The 20,845-nt window shown below is 42.0% G+C and overlaps 1 protein-coding gene and 1 pseudogene across 1 annotated transcript; both read left to right on the top strand.

Moving 5' to 3' along the window:
- The first annotated feature begins 993 nt into the window (after nucleotides 1-993).
- LOC122676622 (T-cell surface glycoprotein CD1b-2) lies at nucleotides 994-4,612 on the top strand. Its single transcript, XM_043876073.1, has 6 exons — nucleotides 994-1,097; nucleotides 1,352-1,618; nucleotides 2,278-2,556; nucleotides 2,777-3,055; nucleotides 3,565-3,658; nucleotides 4,301-4,612. The coding sequence occupies exons 1-6, from the start codon at nucleotides 1,040-1,042 to the stop codon at nucleotides 4,320-4,322; spliced, it is 999 nt and encodes a 332-aa protein (XP_043732008.1). The 5' UTR covers nucleotides 994-1,039; the 3' UTR covers nucleotides 4,323-4,612.
- A 4,581-nt stretch (nucleotides 4,613-9,193) lies between these two features.
- LOC122676441 lies at nucleotides 9,194-18,277 on the top strand (annotated as a pseudogene).
- The last annotated feature ends 2,568 nt before the right edge of the window (nucleotides 18,278-20,845 follow it).

Raw genomic sequence — 20,845 nt, 5'->3', positions numbered from 1 at the left:
TGGAAGGTCCTTTGGTGTCCTCAGGCTTAGAAGTCTTACTTCTGGACCTGAGGTGTGTGTCTTGCTTGCTTTTGGAGTAGACTTTAAGGTACTTGTATTTATTTTTGTAGGGAACTTAAGGGAATCAGAGGTAAATTTTCACCTTTTTATCTCTACCGCCTCAGTCTAATTTTCACCAATAAGGGCAAGATCTTGTTTACTGATCCTCTTGATTGGAGTAATTGAGATTTTGAAATAATTTGTTTCCACTCAGGTTTTCACTTTGGTACCATGGGCCATTGAGAGAGGAGCCTTTATAGTATTAGTGTGGAGTAAAAATAGAGCTCTGAATGACATACTTCCTGGACATCATCTTCGTGTCCCAGTGAGTCTGTCAGTACCTTTAGCCAAGTATTAGCCAAGCAGGAAATACTAATGGTGATGATAAAAAGGGTATAGAGAGCATAGGTTCACTTTTCTGGTGTCTGACTCCCTGAAATGGGGGCTGGAGTTCTCAGAATCTCCCTTTCTCTGGTGCATCTCCATTCTCAGAGGAGGTCCCTGTGAATGTACACCAAGGTGCTGTGGCCTCTCACACTGATCTATCTGGTATTCTCTCCAAGACTACCTGACCTACCTCTCTGTTACCGCTGCATCACTGTCAGTGTTGTATTTGCCGAATGAGAGAATGAGATAGGTGGACAAACCAAAGGAGTACTTCTAGATTAAAAGAGATTGGAAGTTGAGCAATTGTTTAGTATTACCCTCTTATTTAATAGATGTGGAAATAAAGGATTGGGAAGGTGAAATAACTCTTCAGCATCACAGGGGAGCTTTTCCAGGGTAGTAAGTATAAAGGAGATTAAGACCAACGAATGGAAATGAGGTGGAGTGGGAGCTCAGAGTTGTGGGAGGCACAGTTTTTCTGAGATGTGTAATGTGGGTCAAAGATTTGTCAGTTGGGGAAGAGAGGAAGTCAATTTAGAGTACTGAAAAAAAATTGCTGAAATTAGAGCTCAAATACCAGCTCCAAGAGTCAGAAGTTCTACTTCCCAGTGAAATGCTGCTTCTACCACTTCTGTTACTTGGACTTATCCTCCCAGGTGGTGACAACGAGGGTAAGAATAACTCTGGCTGCTCCCAGCACAGGTGCAGGGGTTCTGGATGAAAGCATGCTGCACCTACCACTAAGAGTCTGGGCTCTGCTGTCTCTAGCCCTCTACCCTATTCTGGAGGCTGGGGATGGAGCCAGAAGCTTTGGGGGCAGGGAACTGTTTCAAGCTCTGTATTGTTGTTCAGACTCTGGGTTCTTTTTCATTCTATCCTGATTCTACATTTTCCCCTCACTCTTCTTATCTTTCCACCACTACAGTGTTCCAGGGGCCAGCCTCCTTCCATCTCATGCAGATTTCAACCTTTGCCAACAGCACATGGGCTCAAAATCAAGGCTCAGGCTGGTTGGGTGACTTGCAAATTCATGGCTGGGAGAGTGACTCAGGCACTATAATTTTCCTAAAGCCCTGGTCCAAGGGCAACTTTAGTAATGAGGAGATGACTGAGCTGGAGGACCTCTTCCGAGCCTACCTCATTGGATTCACTCGGGAAGTGCAGGATCGAGTCAATGAGTTCCAGCTGGAATGTGAGTACAGTCCTCTGATCTGGAGAGACTCTCAGTGACTTTTCTCTCTCTTGTTTCAGGTTACTGCTCCCTCTGATGATGGTCCCTTTCCCCCCTCTTTATCCAACTGATGTACACACTTGTCCAGAGTAGCCTTCAACCCAGACTCCAAACCTCCACCCAGTATCCCAGATTCTTCCTGTTTCTTGCTCTTTTCTGTGTACATGACCACTCTTGTGGTCATTTCTTGTTTGTGTGTATGTAACTTGCTTCTCTAAAACCCCAAGGAAGAACCTCCTTTTCCTACTCTGTGCCTGAGTGAACTTGAGTGTGACTTTCTATTCCTCCACTTGATGTCCTCAAGCACTTGCTGCCAGATTACCTTCTCTACATGTAACCATTCCCTACACTGTGGAATGCTGCACTTCCAACTCCATCACACATTGCTCCTCTCCTCTCTTGCCCACTCTACATCCTTAAAACAGCCTAACCCCACCGTTGATGATATGCATACCTCTCCCCAATGCTCTTTCTGAAAAGTCCTGAATACTGCAATTGGTTTTATGTCAATAATTTCACCTCTCAACTTGTCACCACTAAATAAAAAAGTCCTATGCCTTTTTCTCATCTCTTTCTTTCCTGTTTGCTTTTTAATAACTTGTCTGTTTTCCTTTACACAGACCCCTTTGTGATCCAGATCACAGCAGGCTGTGAGCTGCATTCTGGGGAGGCCATAGAAAGCTCTTTGAGAGGAGCTTTAGGGGGATTGGACTTTGTGAGGATCCAGAATCATTCCTGTGTGCCTGCATCAGACAGTGGCAGCAGGGGGCAGAAGTTTTGTGCACTCATGAATCAGTATCAAGGCATCTCTGATATCATCGAGAGGCTCCTCTCAGAAACCTGTCCTCGATATCTCCTGGGTGTCCTCGATGCAGGGAAGGCAGAACTGCAGAGGCAAGGTTAGTCTTATGCTCTCCCCAAGATGTTTCTATTTCTCCTCCCACCACTTTCTTTAAATTCAAAAGTGAAAAGTACCTAAATAGAGAAATGATTAATCAATAAGTCATTTGGTGACCATAGGAGTGGAAGAGGTAACTGTCCAAATCTGTGGGTTTCTGAGTCCCTATCCTCTGAATTGGAGTCATAATCTGACGTTCTTACTACCCCTTCCTACCCCAGTGAAGCCGGAGGCCTGGCTGTCCAGTGGCCCCCCTCCCCGGCCTGGCCGCCTGTGGCTGGTCTGCCACGTCTCAGGATTCTACCCAAAACCCGTGCGGGTGATGTGGATGAGGGGCGAGCAGGAGGAGCCTGGCACTCAGCAAGGAGATGTCATGCCCAATGCAGACTGGACGTGGTATCTCCGGGTAACCCTGGATGTGGCGGCTGCGGAGGCGGCTGGCCTGAGCTGCCGAGTGAAGCACAGCAGCCTGGGAGACCAGGACATCATCCTGTACTGGGGTGAGGAGGAAGTGGAGCCCAGCTGGGGATGGGAGGAGGTGGTCCTCAAGAACAGAGAGGGGGACACAGGAAGGGGAGAGATTTGATGGATGAGAGAAGGATGGAGGGAGGAAGACAGGCTTGGAGAGAGGAAAGGCAGGGAGGATAGAGAGAATCAGGGTGACAGAGAGAGAGAGAGAGTCAGAGAGACAGAGTTTGAGATTTATTTCTAGGATTACAATGCCAGAGGTATGAAAATAGCTGATCTAAGCTGTACAATAGAAAAGAATGAAGTAGTTTCACTGCTACAGTAGTAGTAGTCCCATTGTAGTCTGGGTGGGATTCAGCAAGAAGGGGAGACTAAGGGTGGCTGTGAGTATAAGACCTCTGGGAATATGAGAAAGGGAACCAGAGATGCCCATGCATCAGAAGCAGTTAATGATGGTGTTGACACTCAGATGGGCAAGAAGGCCTGCAGAACTAGAGAATGGGTTTGAAGTGACATTCCTTTGTCTTCTCCCAATTGCCAGGACACCCCACATCTGTTGGCTTGATACTTGTGGCAATAATAGTACCCTCCTTGATCCTTTTGATGATCCTTGCAATATGGTTTTGGAGACGCTGGTGAGGTTTCATTTTTTAATCTATTTTTCTTCTGTCCATCCTTTTACACTTTCCCTCCTTTTTATCTATTAATATTACATCTCTTTAGTCTCAAAATTTCTGCTAGAACATTTCCCTTTTGTCCCCAACTCCCATCTGTAGGTAAATTTATTTTTAAAAAATTGCAGTAAAATACATCATGGACAATTTACTGCATTAGTAATTTTTTTTACACATATAGTTTAGTAGTATTAAGTACATTCACATTTATGCAGCCAATCCTTAGAACTCTTTTCATCTTGAAAAACTAGAAGTCTAGGCCCATTAAACGACTTTCCCTAATCCTTTCTCCCTCAGTCCCTGATAACCACCATTCTACTTTCTGTTTATATGAATCTGTCTACTCTAGGTACCTCATAGAAATGAAATCATTTGTCTTTTTGTGAATGGCTTATTCCATCTAGCATTATGTCCTCATAATTCATTCATGTGGTGGCCTGTGTTAGAATTTCTTTCCTTTTAAATGTTGTTTTGTTTACCTATTCATCTCTCAACAGACACTTGGGTTAATTCACATTTTAGCTGTTGTGAATAATGCTGCTATGAACATAGTGTACAAATATCTCTTAAGTTGAGCATTTTTTTTGCTTGTGTTCTTAACAGGTCATATCAGAATATCTTGTGAGCCCTGACCATGTCTTCTTTTCCATTTGGAATAAGTATCCAGGAACCCTGAAACTCAAGTTGTCAGTCTAGGAGTCATCATATTTCATCAAATGATCATCACACTTGATCAAATCATTGTTCCTGTAGGTTGTAAGATAAATCGTAATTTATACCCTAGCAGAAACATAAATGAAAATTGTTATTATGAGACAATATCACTATCAGGATCCACTCAGATTTCATAGATGTGATTTGTGAGAAAGAATATACCTTGGAATAAATGAGATGATGTACACAACTTCATGGTGACATTCCTTTGACTTCTTATTTAAAACTTTTGTTTTTCGCTTCTGCTGAAATATCATTTTTCAAATTGAACTAACTACAGTTATGCTGAGATAATTGTATTTGCAGAGTTGCTGAGCATTTTTAACATAATTTCACTCTCTTTATTTGGATGATTTTCTAACTATGAGGGTCAGCTGAGCAGCTTGTTTCTCCAGATAGCCTTCCTTACTGTTAGAGTGGAAGTAACTCTCCCTTGACTGGTATCATGCAGAGATCCACTTTACTCTGTACCCAGAACACTGCAGTGTCTTTTCTTTTTCTTTTCCTCCTACTTATGAGTTCCTTGAGAGAATGACTTGTTCTCAGTGGATCCCTGTCGAAAACTTATTTCTGGTGGTAGAGTTACTACTGTTATTGTAAGACTATCATGTTTGTATAGGTTAGTGAAATGTAGTATACAGTGGGGCAGGTGGATAGTATATAGTTTAGGTGATTATATAGTTGTGTTAATTCACTTGGAACCAAGATTTCTGTTTAGAGAAGTTGATGTGAGATAGATGTAATATTAAACTCTGTAATCTTAAACTTGAATTGCAAGCATAATTAAAAAAATCATAATATTTAGACTTAAAAAATGTCCTGACCACTTAAAAAGCCCCAAAATCAAGACTTAGTGCTCACATTATGGCTTTGACATATTTTCATACTAAAGGAACCAAAGCACCTTGAAGAAATGGCTGATTTCTAGTTGGGACAGAAAGATTCTTCAAGAGTCTGGAACAACTTTGCCATGCCATAAGGTAAAAGGAAGCTCAATGATAAGGGTATGTTGAAAGGATTCACAAATGACTGGTGTGAAAAGGCTCCCATGTCACAATTGGGACAGTTTGAGCCTCAAGAAACAATGGGGCTAGGATTTGTTGTTGTTCAGTCACTCAGTCATGTATGACTCCTTGTAATCCCAGGGACTTTACAGCATGCCAGTCTTCCCTTTCCTTCGTTATCTCCTGAATTTTGCTCACATTCATGTCCACTGAGTTGATGATGTTATCTAACCATCTCAACCCCTGCTGCCTCTTCTCCTTTTGCCTTCAATCTTTCTCAGCACCAGGGTTTTTTTTTTTTTCCAATGCATCAGCTCTTCACATTATGTGGCCAAATTATTGGAGCATCAGATTCAACATTGGCCCTTCTAATGAATATTCAGGGTGGATATCCTTTATGATTGACTAGCTTGATCTCCTTGCAGTCCAAGGAACTCTCAAGAGTCTTCTCCAGCACCACAATTCAAAAGCATCAATTCTTCAGTGCTCAATCTTCTTTGTGGTCCAACTCATATCTGTACATGACTACTGGAAAAACCGAAGATTTGACTACATGGACTTTGATTGGCAAAGTGATGTCTCTCTTTTTTTTTTTTAACATGCTGTACAAGTTTGTCATAGCTTTCCTTCAAAGGAGCAAGCGCCTTTTAATTTCATGGCTGCAGTCACAGTATGCAGTGATTTTGGAGCTCACACAAAAAAATGTCTCACTGTTTTCACTTCTATTTCCCTTTCTATTTGCCATCTCATACCCTCAAGATGGCAGAGTAGAAGGACACACATTCATCTTCTCTGGCAAGAACACCAAAATTTCAATGAGCTGCTGAAAAAGCATAGATAGAATATTGGATCCCACCCAAAAAAGATACCCCACATCCAAAGGCAAAGGAAAATCTGAAACAAGATGGTAAGAGTGGCACAATTGCACTTAAAATCAAACTTCATACTCTCCAGAGACACTTGGAGAGTGCAAAAGAAACCTTGTATACACCAGGACATAGGGCAGGGAGCAGTGACCTGCACAACTGACTGAACCAGGCCTGCCTTTGAGTATTTGAGTGTCTCCTGTGGAGGTAGTAGGGTAAGTAGTGGCCCGTCGTGGTGACAAGGACTTTGGCAGCAGCAGTCCTGGGAGTTGCAGTGTGTGGCATAAGTCCTCTTGGAGGAGGTCACCATTAGCCCCACTATAGAGCCTCAGATATACAGATGACACCAGCCTTATGGCAGAAATTAAAGAGGAACTAAAGAGCCTCTTGATGAAAGTGAAAGAGGAGAGTGAAAAAGTTGGCTTAAAACTCAACATTCAGAAAAATAAGATCATGGCATCTAGTCCCATTATTTCATGGCAAATAGATGGAGAAATAATAGAAACAATGAGAGACTTTATTTTCTTGGGCTCCAAAATCACTGGAGAAGGTGATTGCAGCCATGAAATTAAGACACTTGCTCCTTGTAAGAACACCTGTGATCAACCTAGACAGCATATTAAAAAGCAGAACATTACTTTGCTGACAAAGGTCCATCTAGTCAAAGCTGTGATTTTTCCAGTAGTCATGTAAGGATGTCAAAGCTGGACCATAAAGGAAACTGAGCACCAAAGAATTGATGCTTTTGAACTGTGGTGTTAGAAAAGACTCTTGAGAGTTTCTTGAACTGCAAGGAGATCAAACCAGTCAATCCTAAAGGAAATCAGTCCTGAACATTCACTGGAAGGACTGATGCTGAAGCTCCAATACTTTGGCCACCTGATGCAAAGAACTGACTCATTTGAAAAGACCCTGATGCTGGGAAAGAGTGAAGGCAGGAGGAGAAGGGGACAACAGAGGATGAGACGGTTGGATGATATCACTGACTTGGTGGACATGAGTTTGAGCAAGCTCCGGGAGTTGGTGATGGACAGGGAAGCCTGACGTGCTGCAGTCCATGGGTTTGTAAAGAGTTGAACATGACTGAGTGACTGAACTGAATAGAGCAATTGAGCATGCAACCCACAAACTGGAAAACCAAAGGAGTTCTGGTATAACAAATTTAACGACAGTTCTTTCTCACTGTGAAAATTATGGGGCCCACAAGAAATTTCCCAACCTGGAGATCTGGCAGAGGGGCTAAGAACTCCCAGGGAATATGCCTTTGAAGGCCAGTGGAATTTGATTACAGAACTTCCACAGGACTGGGGAAACAGACTCTTGGAAGGCACAAACAAACCATTGTGTGCACCAGGACCCAGGAGAAAAGAGCACTGACCCCTCAAGAGACTGAACCAGACTTGCCTATGAGTGCTCGGGAGTCTCTGGCAGAAATGCGGGTTGACACTGGCCTGCCCCAGGCCAGGGACACTGAGTGCAATAGTCCTGGGATCTGCGGCATGCTGGCGTAAGTCCTGGAGGAGGTTGCCATTACCCCCACCATAGTCTGGCCTTAGGCCCACCTGTCAGCAGAAAATTGGATTAAAGATTTACTGAGCATGACCTTGCCCATCAGAGCAAGACCCAGTTTTCACCACAGTCAGTACCTCCCATCAGGAAGCTTCCACAATCCTTTATCCTCATCCATCAGAGGGCGGGCAGAATGAAAACCACAATCACAGAAAACTAACCAAACTGATCACATGGATCACAGTTTTGTCTAACTCAATGAAACTATGAGGCATGCCATGTAGGGCCACCCAAGACAGACAGGTCATGGTGGAGAGTTCTGACAAAATGTTGTCCACTGGAGAAGGGAATGGCAAACCACTTCAGCATTCTTGTCTTGAGGACCCCATGAACAATATGAAAAGACAAAAAGATATGACATTGAAAGATGAAGTCCACAGGACGGTAGGTGCCCAATATACTACTGGAGAAGAGCAGAGAAGTAGCTCCAGAAGGAATGAAAAGTCTGAAAAAGCGGGAAAAAAAACGTCCAGCTGTGGATGTGTCTGGTGGTGAAATTAAAGTCTGATGCTGTAAAGAGCAATACTGCATAGGAACCTGGAATGTTAGGTCCATGAATCAAGATAAATTGGAAGTGGTCAAAAAGGAGATGGCGAGTGAACATTGATATTTTAGAAATCAGTGAACTAAAATGGACTGGAAAGGGCTAAGTTAATTCAAATGGGCAAGAATATGGACAAGAATCCCTTAGATGAAATGGAGTAGCCCTCATAGTCAACAAAAGAGTCTGAAATGCAGTACATGGGTGCAATCTCAAAAATGACATAATATTCAGTATCACAGTAATCCAGGTCTATGTCCCAACAATTAATGCCAAAGAAACTGAAGTTGAATGGTTCTAAGACCTACAAGAACTTCTAGAACTAGCACCAAAAAATATGTCCTTTTCATCATAGGAGACTGGAATGCAAGAGTAGGAAGTCGAGAGATACCTGGAGTAACAGGCAAGTTTGGCTTTGGAGTTCAAAATGAAGCAGGGCAAAGGCTAACAGAGTTTTGCCAAGAGAACACACTGGTCATAGCAAAGAAACACTTCCAACAACACAAGGGATGACTTTAAACATGGACATCATCAGATGGTCAATACTGAAATCAGATTGATTATATTCTTTGCAGCCAAAGATGGAGAAACTCTATACAGTCTGCAAAAACAAGACCGGGAATTGACTGTGGCTCAGATCATGAACTTCTCATTGCAAAAATCAGACTTAAATTGAAGAAAGTAGGGAAAATCACTAGGTCATTCAGGTATGACCTAAATCAAATCCCATACGATTATATACAGTGAAAGTGAGAAATAGATTCAAGGGATTAGATTTGACAGATAGAGTGCCTAAGGAACTATGGACGGAGGTTTGTAACATTGTACAGGAGGCAGTGATCAAAACCATGCCCAAGAAAAAGAAATGCAAAAAGGCAAAATGGTTGCCTGAGGAAGCCTTACAAATAGTTGAGAAAAGAAGAGAAGTGAAAGGCAAAGGAGAAAAGGAAAGATATATCCATCTGAATGCAGAGTTCTAAAGAAGAGCAAGGAGAGATAAGAAAACCTTTCTAAGTGAACAATGCAAAGAAATAGAGGAAAAAAATAGAATGGGAAAGATTAGCGTTCTCCTCAAGAAAATAAAAATACCAAGGGAACATTTCATGCAAAGATGGGCACAATAAAGGACAGAAACGGTATGGACCTAACACAAGCAGCGGATATTAAGAAAAGTGGCAAGAATAACAGAAGAACTATACAAAAATGATCTGGATAACCAAAAGGTGTGATCAGTCACCTACAGCCAGACATCCTGGGGTGAGAAGTCTAGTGAGCTTTAGGAAACATCACTACGAACAAAGCTAGTGGAGGTGATGGAATTCCAGCTGAGCTATTTCAAATCCTAAAAGATGATGCTGTGAAAGTGCTGCACTCAATATGCCAGCAAATCTGGAAAGATCAGCACTGGCCACAGGACTGGAAAAGGTCAGTTTTCATTCCAATCCCAAAGAAGGGCAATTCCAAAGAATTTCAAATTACTTACAATTACACTCATTTCTCATGCTATCAAGGTCATGCTCAAAATTCTCCAAGCTAGGTTTCAACAGCATGTGGACATAGAACTTTCAAATGTAAAAGCTGGATTTAGAAAAGGCAGAGGAACCAGAGATCAAATTACAAACATCTGTTGAATCGTAGAAAAAGCAAGAGAATTCCAGAAAAATACCTACTTCTGCTCCATTAACTATGCTAAAGCCTTTGACTGTGAGGAGTAGAACAAACTGTGAAAGTTCTTAAAGAGATGGGAATACCAGACCACCTGGCCTGCCTCCTGAGAAACCTGTATTCAGGTCAAGAAGCAACAGTAGAACCAGATAAATAGCAAAAAACTGGTTCAAAATTGGGGAAAAGTGCGACAAGGTTGTATATTGTCACCTGCTTATTTAACTTATATGCAGAGTACATCATGAGAAACGCTGGGCTGGATGAAGCACAAGCTTGAATCAAGATTGCCGGGAGAAATATCAATAACCTCAGATATGCAGATGACCTCACCCTTATGGCAGAAAGTGAAGAACTAAAGAGCCTCTTGATGAAAGTGACAGAGGAGAGTGAAAAAGTTGGCTTAAAGTTCAACATTCAGAAAACTAAGATCATGGCATCTGGTCCCATCACTTCATGGCAAATAGATGGGGAAACAGTGGAAGCACTGACAGACTTTATTTGGGGGGGCTCCAAAATCACTGCAGATGGCGGCTGCAGCCATGAAATTAAAAGACGCCTGCTCCTTGGAAGATAAGCTATGACAAACCTATACAATGTATTAAGAAGCAGAGACATTACTTTAGCAAGAAAGATCCATAGAGTCAAAGCTATGATTTTTCAGAAGTCATATTTGAATGTGAGAGTTGAACCATAAAGAAGATTGAGTGCTGTAGAATTGATGCTTTTGAACTGTGCTCTTGGAGAAGAGTCTTGAAAGTCTCTTGTACAGCAAGGAGATCAAACCAGTCAATCTTAAAGGAAATCAATCCTGAATTTCGTTGGAAGGACTGTTGCTGAAGCTGAAGCTCCAATACTGTGGCTACCTAATATGAAGAGCTGACTCTTTAGAAAAAACTCCAATGCTGGTAAAGATTGAGGGCAGGAGGAGAAGGGGGTGACAGAGGATGCGATGTTCAGATGGCATCCCCAACTCAATGGACATGAGTTTGAGAAAGCTCTAGGAAATGGTAAAGGACAGGGAAGCCTGGCATACTGCAGTCCATGGGGTTGCAAAGAGTCAGACACAACTGAATGAATGAACCGTGGCACAATTTGCCATTAAGTGATGGGACTGGTTGCCATGATTTTAGTTTTACAATACTGAGTTTTGGGCCAGCCTTTTCACTCTCCTCTTTCATCCTCATCAAGAGGCGTTTTAGTTCTCTTCACTTTCTGCCATTAGAGTCGTATCATCTGCTTATCTGTAGTTATTGATATTTTTCCTGGCAACCTTGTTTCCAGGTTGAACTTTATCCAGCCCAGCATTTCACATGATGTACTCCACATAGACATCAAATAAGCAGGTTGACAATATACATCCTTGATGCAGTCCTTTCCCAATTTTGAACCAGTTTGTTTTTCCAAGTCTGTATCTAACTGTTGCTTCTTGACCTGCATACAGGTTTCTCAGGAGGCAGGTAAGATGGCCTGGTATTCCCATCTCTTGAAGAATTTTCCACAGTTTGTTCTGCTCCATGCAGTCAAAGGCTTTAGTGTAGTCAATAAAGCAGAAGTAGATGTTTTTCTAGATTTTCCTTGTTTTTTTTTTCTGTAATCTATGATCCAACAGATGTTAGCAATTTGATCTGTGGTTCCTCTGCCTTTTCTATATCCAGCTTGCACATCTGCGAGCGCTTGGTTCATGTGCTGTTGAAGCCTCGCTTAAGGGACTTTGAGTATTGAAGGATGAAGTCTATTTGATTTATTTCCAGGAATAAAGAATGTTACATTACTTATTTTGTCCTTATTATCCATGTAGCAAATATCATCAGTGAAAACCTCTTCTTACACTTAAAATGTTTTACTACCACACTTCTGCTAGATGCTGCTGCTGCTAAGTTGCTTCAGTCGTGTCCAACTCTGTGCGACCCCATAGACAGCAGCCCACCAGGCTCTCCTGTCCCTGGGATTCTCCAGGCAAGAACACTGGCGTGGGTTGCCATTTCCTTCTCCACTGCTAGATGATATATATCTGCAATTGGAATATTTTTTTCTTAATGGAGAAAACCAATAATTATCCTTAAAACTAACATAGTGATTGGAGTCCAAACATTGCCACAGTTAATGCTAAATATATTGTTAAAACTTGCCAAAGGCATATAAAGAGAATATAAAAAAATCACATTTTAGGACAAACATTGCTGAACTTTTGGCAAAAAAATGCCTGGTTCCTTTCTCACCTAGCAATACTTTATTTGTTGATAGGAAAGGGAAAAATGTAGATAGAGATTATGAGATATTACAAAAGGAGAAGGAAGTTCTACTGCTAATGAGCCTACTAAAAAAAGCTATCTTTGACTTGGATAAAGCAGCACATATCAAAACTCCTGTTTACTTGTCTCATGAAGATTGGTTACTGAAAATGCTAGAGGTGAAGAGCGACTGAAGGGAAGGTCATATACCAGTAGCAAATATAATTTTCAACCTCAAAAATTCCTATGGTGTAAGAGAATTTTGCTCAAAATATAAACTATCTATCATATTTAATTCTGGGATTTGGGTTCCAGAATCAAATATAGAAAAGTTGTATGATCAACACACACCCACTCTCAGAAACCATAATGTGGAATTAAAGAGTCCAGGTAAGAAGAATGAGATAAGGAAGAGGGCCAAGTGAGACATTGGGAAGAGGAAATGACAAAGTTCTGGGGGATAAAAGGCAGTGGGGAGGGAGAATGAGATAGGTGGACAAACCAAAGGAATTCTTTTATATTAAAACAGACTGGAAGCTGAGCAATTGTTTAATATTAGCCTCCTATTTTAATTCAATTCAGTCGCTCAGTTGTGTCCAACTCCTTGTGACCCCATGGACTGCAGCATGCCAGGCTTCCCGGTCTATCATCAAATCCTGGAGTTTACTCAAGCTCATGTCCATTGAGTCAGTGATGCCATCCAATCATCTCATCCTTGATTGTCCTTCCCTTCTCCTCCCACCTTCAATCTTTTCCAGCATCAGCGTCTTTTCAAATGAGTCAGTTCTTCACATCAGGTGGCCAAAGTATCGGAGTTTCAGCATCAGCATCAGTCCTTCCAATGAATATTCAGGACTGATTTCCTTTAGGATGGATTGGTTGGATCTCCTTGCAGTCCAAGGGACTCTCAAGAGTCTTCTCCAACACCACAGTTCAAAAGCATCAATTCTTTGGCACTCAACTTTCTTTATAGTCCAACTCTCATATCCAAACATGACTACTGGAAAAACCATAGCCTTGACTAGACAGACATTTTTTGGCAAAGTAATGTCTCTGCTTTTTAATATGCTGTCTAGGTTGGTCATAACTTTTCTTCCCACGAGCAAGCGTCTTTCAATTTCATGGCTGCAGTCACCATTTGCAGTGATTTTGGACCCCCCCAAAATAAAGTCTGTCAGTGTTTCCACTGTTTCCCCATCTATTTGCCATGAAGTGATGGGGCCAGATGCCATGATTTTAGCTTTCTGAATGTTGAATTTTAAGCCAACTTTTTCATTCTCTTCTTTCACTTTCATCAAGAGGCGCTTTAGCTCTTCTTCACTTTCTGTCATAAGGGTGGTGTCATCTGCATATCTGCAGCTATTGATATTTCTCTTGGCAATCTTGATTCCAGCTAGTGCTTCATCCAGCTCAGCATTTCTCATGGTGTATTCCGCATATAAGTTAAATAAGCAGGGTGACAATATACAAACTGATGTACTCCTTTCCCAATTTCGAACCAGTCTATTGTTCCATGTCCAGTTTTAACTGTTGCTTCCTGACCTACATACAGATTTCTCAAGAGGCAAATCAGGTGGTCTGGTATTCCCATCTCTTTAAGAATTTTCCATAGTTTGTTGTGACCCACAAAGTCAAAGACTTCGGCGTAGTCAATAAAGCAGAGTAGATGTTTTTCTGGAACTCTCTTACTTTTTTGATGATCCAACAGATGTTGACAATTTGATCTCTGGTTCCTCTGCCTTTTCTAAATCCAGCTTGAACATTGGAAGTTCATGGTTCACATACTGTTGAAGCATGGAGAATTTGGAGCATTACTTTACTAGCATGTAAGCATTCTTTGGCATTGCCCTTCTTTGGAATTGGAATTAAAACTGACGTTTTCCAGTTCTGTTGCCACTGCTGAGTTTTCCACATTTGCTGGCATATTGACTGCAGCACTTTCACAGCATCATCTTTTAGGATTTGAAATAGCCCAGCTGGAATTCCATTACCTCCACTAGCTTTGTTCATAGTGATGCTTCCTAAAGCCCATTTGACTTCACATTGCAGAATGTCTGCCTAGGTGGGTGATCACACCATCATGGCTATCTGGGTCATAATGATCTTTCTTGTGTAGTTCTTCTGTGTATTGTTGCCAGCTCTTCTTAATCTCTTCTTCTTCTTTAGGTCCATACCATTTATGTCCTTTATTGTTCTCATCTTTGCATGAAATGTTCCCTTGGTATCTCTAATTTTCTTGATGAGATCTCTAGTCTTTCCCGTTCTATTGTTTTCCTCTACTTCTTTGCATTGATCACCGAGGAAGACTTTCTTATTTCTCCTTGCTATTCTTTGGAACTCTGCATTCAAATGGGTATATCTTTCCTTTTCTCCCTTGTCTTTTGCTTCTCTTTTTTTCACAGCTATTTGTGAAATAGCTGTGGCAACCATTTTGCCTTTTTGCATTTCTTTTTCTTGGGGATGGTCTTGATCCCTGCCTCCTGTACCCTGTCATGAACCTCCACCCATATTGCTTCAGGCATTCGGTCTATCAGATCTAATCCCTTGAATCTATCTCTCACTTCCACTGTGTAATTGTTAAGGGATTTGATTTAGGTCATACCTCAATGGTCTAGCAGTTTTCCCTACTTTCTTCAATCTAAGTCTGGAGGACTGAAGTCTTTCTTCAATCTAAGTCTGAAGGACTGGGAAACAGACTCTTGGAGGACACAAAGAGAGCCTTGTGTGCACCAGGACCCAGGAGAAAGGAGCAATGAGGCCACAAGAGACTGACCCAGACTTGCCCGTAAGTGACCAGGAGACTCTGGTGGAGGCATGGGTCGGCAGTGGCCTGCTGCAGTGTTGGGGGTGCTGAGTGTAGCAGTGCATGCATGGGACCTTTTGAAGGAGGTTGCCATCATCTTCATTACCTCCACCATAGTTTGGGCCCAGGTAAATAGCAGGGAGGGAACACAGCCCCACCCGTCAACAGCCTCCTATTTAATGGATGTGAAAATAAAAGACTGGGAAGGTGAAAAAACTTTTCAACATCACATGGGAGCTTTTCCAAGATAGTAACTATAAAGGAGGCTGAGGCCAAGGAGTGGAAATGAGAGACAACGTGGGAGTGTAGAGAGCAGTGGGAGGTATAGTTTTTCTGTGGTGTGCAGTGTGGGTCAGAGATTTGCCAGTTAGGGAAAAGAGGAAGTCACTTTAGAATTCTGAGGAAAAGGTGTCCTGAAATTAGAGATTAAACACCAGCTCTGAGAGTTAGATATTCTACTTCCCAGTGAAATGCTGTTACCACTTCTGTTACTAGTGTTTATTATCCCAGGTGGTGACAATGAGGGTGGTAAGAGTAACTCTGGCTGCTCCCAGCACAGGTGCAGGGGTTTTGCATAAAAGCCTGCTGCACCTACCATGAAGGGTCTGGGCTCTGCTGTCTCCAGCCCTCTCCCCTATTCTGGAGGCTGGGGATGGAGCCAGAAGCTTTGGGGGCAGGAAACTGTTTCAAGCTCTATATTGTTGTTCAGACTCTGGGTTCATTTTCATTCTATCCTGATTCTACATTTTCCCTCACTCTTCTTATCCTTCTACTGGCACAATGTTCCAGGAGCCAACCGCGTTCTATCTCAACCAGATTTTGACATATGCCCAAAGCACCTGGGTTCAAATCAAGACGCAGGCTGGTTGGGTGACTTGCAAATTCATGGCTGGGAGAGTGACTCGTCACTGCCATTTTCCTGAAGCCCTGGTCCAAAAGCAACTTTAGTCATGAGGAGATGACAGTTGGAGGACCTGTTTCGAGTCTATTTCATCAGATTCACTCAGGAAGTGCAGGACCACATTAGTGAATTCTCGTTGGAATGTGAGTACAGTCCTCTGACCTGAAGACACTCTCAATGACTCTTCTCTCCCTTGGTTCAGACTACTACTCTCCTTTCCCCTCTTTATCCAACTGCATGTACACACTTGTCTAGAATAGTCTCCAGCTCTGACTCTACATGTCCACCCAGTCTCGCAGATTCTTCCTATTTCTTGCATTCTTGTGTGATGCATGAAGTTCCTCCTTTGTAGCCATTTCCTGGTTTGCTTGCATGTAACTTGCTTCTCTAAAACTCCAAGGAAGAGCCTCCTTTTTCTACTCTGTGCTTGAGTGATGTAAAGTGTGACCTCCTACTCTAATCAGTGTCTTCAAGCATCTGCTGCCCAATCCCTTCTCTACATGTAACCATTCCCTACACCATGGAATGCTGCACTTCTGACTGCATCACATGTTGCCCCTCTTCTCCCCTCCTGCCTACTGTACATCCTTAAGAGAGCCTAACTGTACCATTTATGATATACATACCTCTCCCCAGTGCTATTCTTTCTGAAAAGTCCTGAATACTGCAATTGGTTTTTGAGTTATCATTTTACATCAGACCTTTCTCGCCTCTGAAAACTAAAGTCCTATGCCTTTTCCCCATCCTTCTCTTCGTTGTTTGCATTTTAATAAGTTCACTTCTGTTTTCCTTTACACAGACTCCTTTGTGACCCAGGTTATAGAAAGCTGCGGGCTGCATTCTGGGAAGACCATAGGAAGCTCTTTGAGAGGAGCTTTAGGAGGACTGGATTTTGTGAGGATCCAGAATCATTCCCTTGTGCCTGCAACAGACAGCGGCAGCAGGAGGCAGAAGCTTTGTGCACTCATGACTCAATATCCAGGCATCTCCAGTATCACTGAGAAGCTCATGTCAGAAATCTGTCCTTGATATCCTTGGTGTCCTCAGTGCAGGAAAGGCAGAACTGCAGAGGCAAGGTTAGTCTTGTTCTCTCTCCAAGACTTTTCTATTGCACCTTCCACCACTTCCTTTAAATTCAAAAGTGGGAAGTACCTAAGCAGAGAGGGGTTAATCAATAAATGATTTGGTTCCCATGGAAGTGGAAGAGCTAACTGTCCAAATTTGTGGATTTCTGAGTTCCTATGCTCTGCATTAGAGTCATAATCGGACATTCTTACTGCTGCTTCCTACACCAGTGAAGCTTGAGGCCAGGCTGTCCAGTGGCCCCCCTCCCTGGCCTGGCCACCTGCGGCTGGTCTGCCACGTCTCAGGATTCTACCCAAAACCCGTGTGGGTGACGTGGGTGAGGGACGAGCAGGAGCAGCCTGGCACTCAGCAAGGAGACATCATGCCCAACGCAGACTGGACGTGGTATCTGTGAGTAACCCTGGATGTGGCGGCTGGGGAGGCGGCTGGCCTGAGCTGCCAAGTGAAGCACAGCAGCCTGGGAGACCAGGACGTCATCCTGTACTGGGGTGAGGAGGAAGTGGAGCCCAGCTGGGGAGAGGAGGAGGTGGTCCTCAAGAACAGAGAGGGGGACACAGGAAGGGAAAGGGTTTGATGGATGAGAGAAGGATAGAGGGAGGAAGACAGGCATGGAGAAAGGAAAGACAGGGAGGATAGAGAGATTTAGGGAGACAGAGAGAGAGACAGAGTTTGAGATTTATTTCTAGGACTACAGTGCCAGAGGTATGAAAATAGCTGATTTAAACTGCACAATAGATAAGAATGAAAGACTGTAGTCTGGGTGGGATGTGGCAAGAAGGAGAGACTAAGGGTAGTTTTGAGTATGAGACCTCTGGGAATATGAGAAAGGGAACCAGAGATGCCCATGCTTTAGAATAGGTAATGGTTGTGTTGACATTCAGGTGGGCAAGAAGGCCTGGAGAACTAGAGAAGGGGTTTGAAGTGACATTCTTTTTGTCTTCTCCCAACTGCCAGGGTGCCCCACTTCCATTGGCTTGATACTTGTGGCAATAATATTGCGTTCCTTGATCCTTTTGATATGTCTTACATTATGGTTTAGAGGTGCTGGTGAATTTTCATTTTTTAATCTTTCTTTTCTGTCCATCCTTTTACTCTTTCCCTCCATTTTATCTATTAGTATTATGTCCCTTTAGTCTCAATATTTCCACTAGATCATTTTCCTTTCTTCTCCAATTCCCATTTGTAGGTAAATCTAACTAAAAAAAAATAGCAATAAAATATATACGACATAAAACTTACTGCATTAGCCATTTTTTAAAATGTGTAGTTTAATTTTATTAAGTACATACATGTTTTATGCATCCAATCTCTAAAACTCTTTTCATCTTGAAAAACTAAAAGTCTCTTCCATTAAATCACATTCCCCAATCCTTGCTCCCTCAGGCCCTGGCAACCACCATTCTACTTTCTGTCTATATGAATCTATCTGCCCGTGGTACCTCATAGAATTGAAATCATTTGTGTTTTTTGCTAATGGCTTATTCTACTTAACATTATATCTTCATAATTCATTCATGTGGTGGACTGTGTTGGAATTTCTTTCCTTTAAATGGCTGTTTTGCCCTAAAGACTCTACCAGAAAATTACTAGAGCTAATCAATGAATATAGTAAAGTTGCAGGATATAAAATTAACACACAGAAATCCCTTGCATTCCTATATACTATATACTAACAATGAAAAAACAGAAAGAGAAATTAAGAAAACAATACCATTCACCATTGCAACAAAAAGAATAAAATACTTAGGAGTATATCTACCTAAAGAAACAAAAGACCTATACATAGAAAACTATAAAACACTGATGAAAGAAATCAAAGAGGACACAAACAGATGGAGAAACATACCGTGTTCATGGATTGGAAGAATCAATATTTTCAAAATGGCTATTCTACCCAAAGCAATCTATAGATTCAATGCAATCCCTATCAAGCTACCAACGGTATTTTTCATAGAACTAGACCAAAGAATTTCACAATTTGTATGGAAATACAAAAAACCTTGAATAGCCAAAGTAATCTTGAGAAAGAAGAATGGAACGGGAGGAATCAACCTGCCTGACTTCAGACTCTACTACAAAGCCACAGTCATCAAGACAGTATGGTACTGGCACAAAGACAGAAATATAGATCAATGGAACAGAACAGAAAGCCCAGAGATAAATCCACGAACCTATGGACACCTTATCTTTGACAAAGGAGGCAAGGATATACAATGGAAAAAAGACAACCTCTTTCACAAGTGGTGCTGGGAAAACTGGTCAACCACTTGTAAAAGAATGAAACTAGAACACTTTCTAACACCATACACAAAAATAAACTCAAAATGGATTAAGGATCTAAATGTCAGACCAGAAACTATAAAACTCCTAGAGGAGAACATAGGCAAAACACTCTCCGACATAAATCACAGCAAGATCCTCTATGACCCACCTCCCAGAATATTGGAAATAAAAGCAAAACTAAACAAATGGGACCTAATGAAACTTAAACTTTTGCACTACAAAGGAAACTATAAGTAAGGTGAAAAGACAGCCCTCAGATTGGGAGAAAATAATAGCAAATGAAGAAACAGACAAAGGATTAATCTCAAAAATAAACAAGCAACTCCTGCAGCTCAATTCCAGAAAAATAAATGACCCAATCAAAAAATGGGCCAAAGAACTAAACAGACATTTCTCCAAAGAAGACATACAGATGGCTAACAAACACATGAAAAGGTGCTCAACATCACTCATTATTAGAGAAATGCAAATCAAAACCACAATGAGGTACCATTACACGCCAGTCAGGATGGCTGCTATCCAAAAGTCTACAAGCAATAAATGCTGGAGAGGGTGTGGAGAAAAGGGAACCCTCTTACACTGTTGGTGGGAATGCAAACTAGTACAGCCGCTATGGAGAACAGTGTGGAGATTCCTTAAAAAACTGGAAATAGAACTGCCATATGACCCAGCAATCCCACTTCTGGGCATACACACTGAGGAAACTAGATCTGAAAGAGACACGTGCACCCCAATGTTCATCGCAGCACTGTTTATAATAGCCAGGACATGGAAGCAACCTAGATGCCCATCAGCAGATGAATGGATAAGGAAGCTGTGGTACATATACACCATGGAATATTACTCAGCCGTTAAAAAGAATTCATTTGAATCAGTCCTAATGAGATGGATGAAACTGGAGCCCCTTATACAGAGTGAAGTAAGCCAGAAAGATAAAGAACATTACAGCATACTAACACATATATAAGGAATTTAGAAAGATGGTAACGATAACCCTATATGCAAAACAGAAAAAGAGACACAGAAATACAGAACAGACTTTTGAATTTTGAACTCTGTGGGAGAAGGCGAGGGTGGGATGTTTCAAAAGAACAGCATGTATACTATCTATGGTGAAACAGATCACCAGCCCAGGTGGGATGCATGAGACAAGTGCTCCGGCCTGGTGCACTGGGAAGACCCAGAGGAATCGGGTAGAGAGGGAGGTGGGAGGGGGGATCGGGGTGGGGAATACGTGTAAATCTATGGCTGATTCATATCAATGTATGACAAAACCCCCCCCCAAAAAAAAATAAATAAAAAAAATAAATGGCTGTTTTGTTTACCAGCTCTTCTCTCAATAGACTTTAGGGTTGATTCCACCTTTCGGCTATTGTGTATAACGCTACTGTGAACGTGGTGTACAAATATCTCTCAAGAAGAGCAATTTAGGCGGCGTTGAGGCGTATACGCCTTGAGAGGGCCGTCGGGCCGCGGAGTCGGGAC

Source organism: Cervus elaphus, chromosome 20 (genome assembly GCF_910594005.1).
Source record: "Cervus elaphus chromosome 20, mCerEla1.1, whole genome shotgun sequence".
Classification (NCBI taxonomy): domain Eukaryota; kingdom Metazoa; phylum Chordata; class Mammalia; order Artiodactyla; family Cervidae; genus Cervus; species Cervus elaphus.
This window is presented reverse-complemented; position numbering and strand designations above follow the sequence as displayed.

Bases quoted from the DNA above. Each gene is read 5' to 3' on its own strand.
- LOC122676622 (XM_043876073.1), top strand. From the start codon at position 1,040: ATGCTGCTTCTACCACTTCTGTTACTTGGACTTATCCTCCCAGGTGGT. The intron at 1,619-2,277 runs GTGAGTACAGTC...TCCTTTACACAG, and splicing joins CAATGAGTTCCAGCTGGAAT to ACCCCTTTGTGATCCAGATC. The intron at 3,056-3,564 runs GTGAGGAGGAAG...CCCAATTGCCAG, and splicing joins GGACATCATCCTGTACTGGG to GACACCCCACATCTGTTGGC.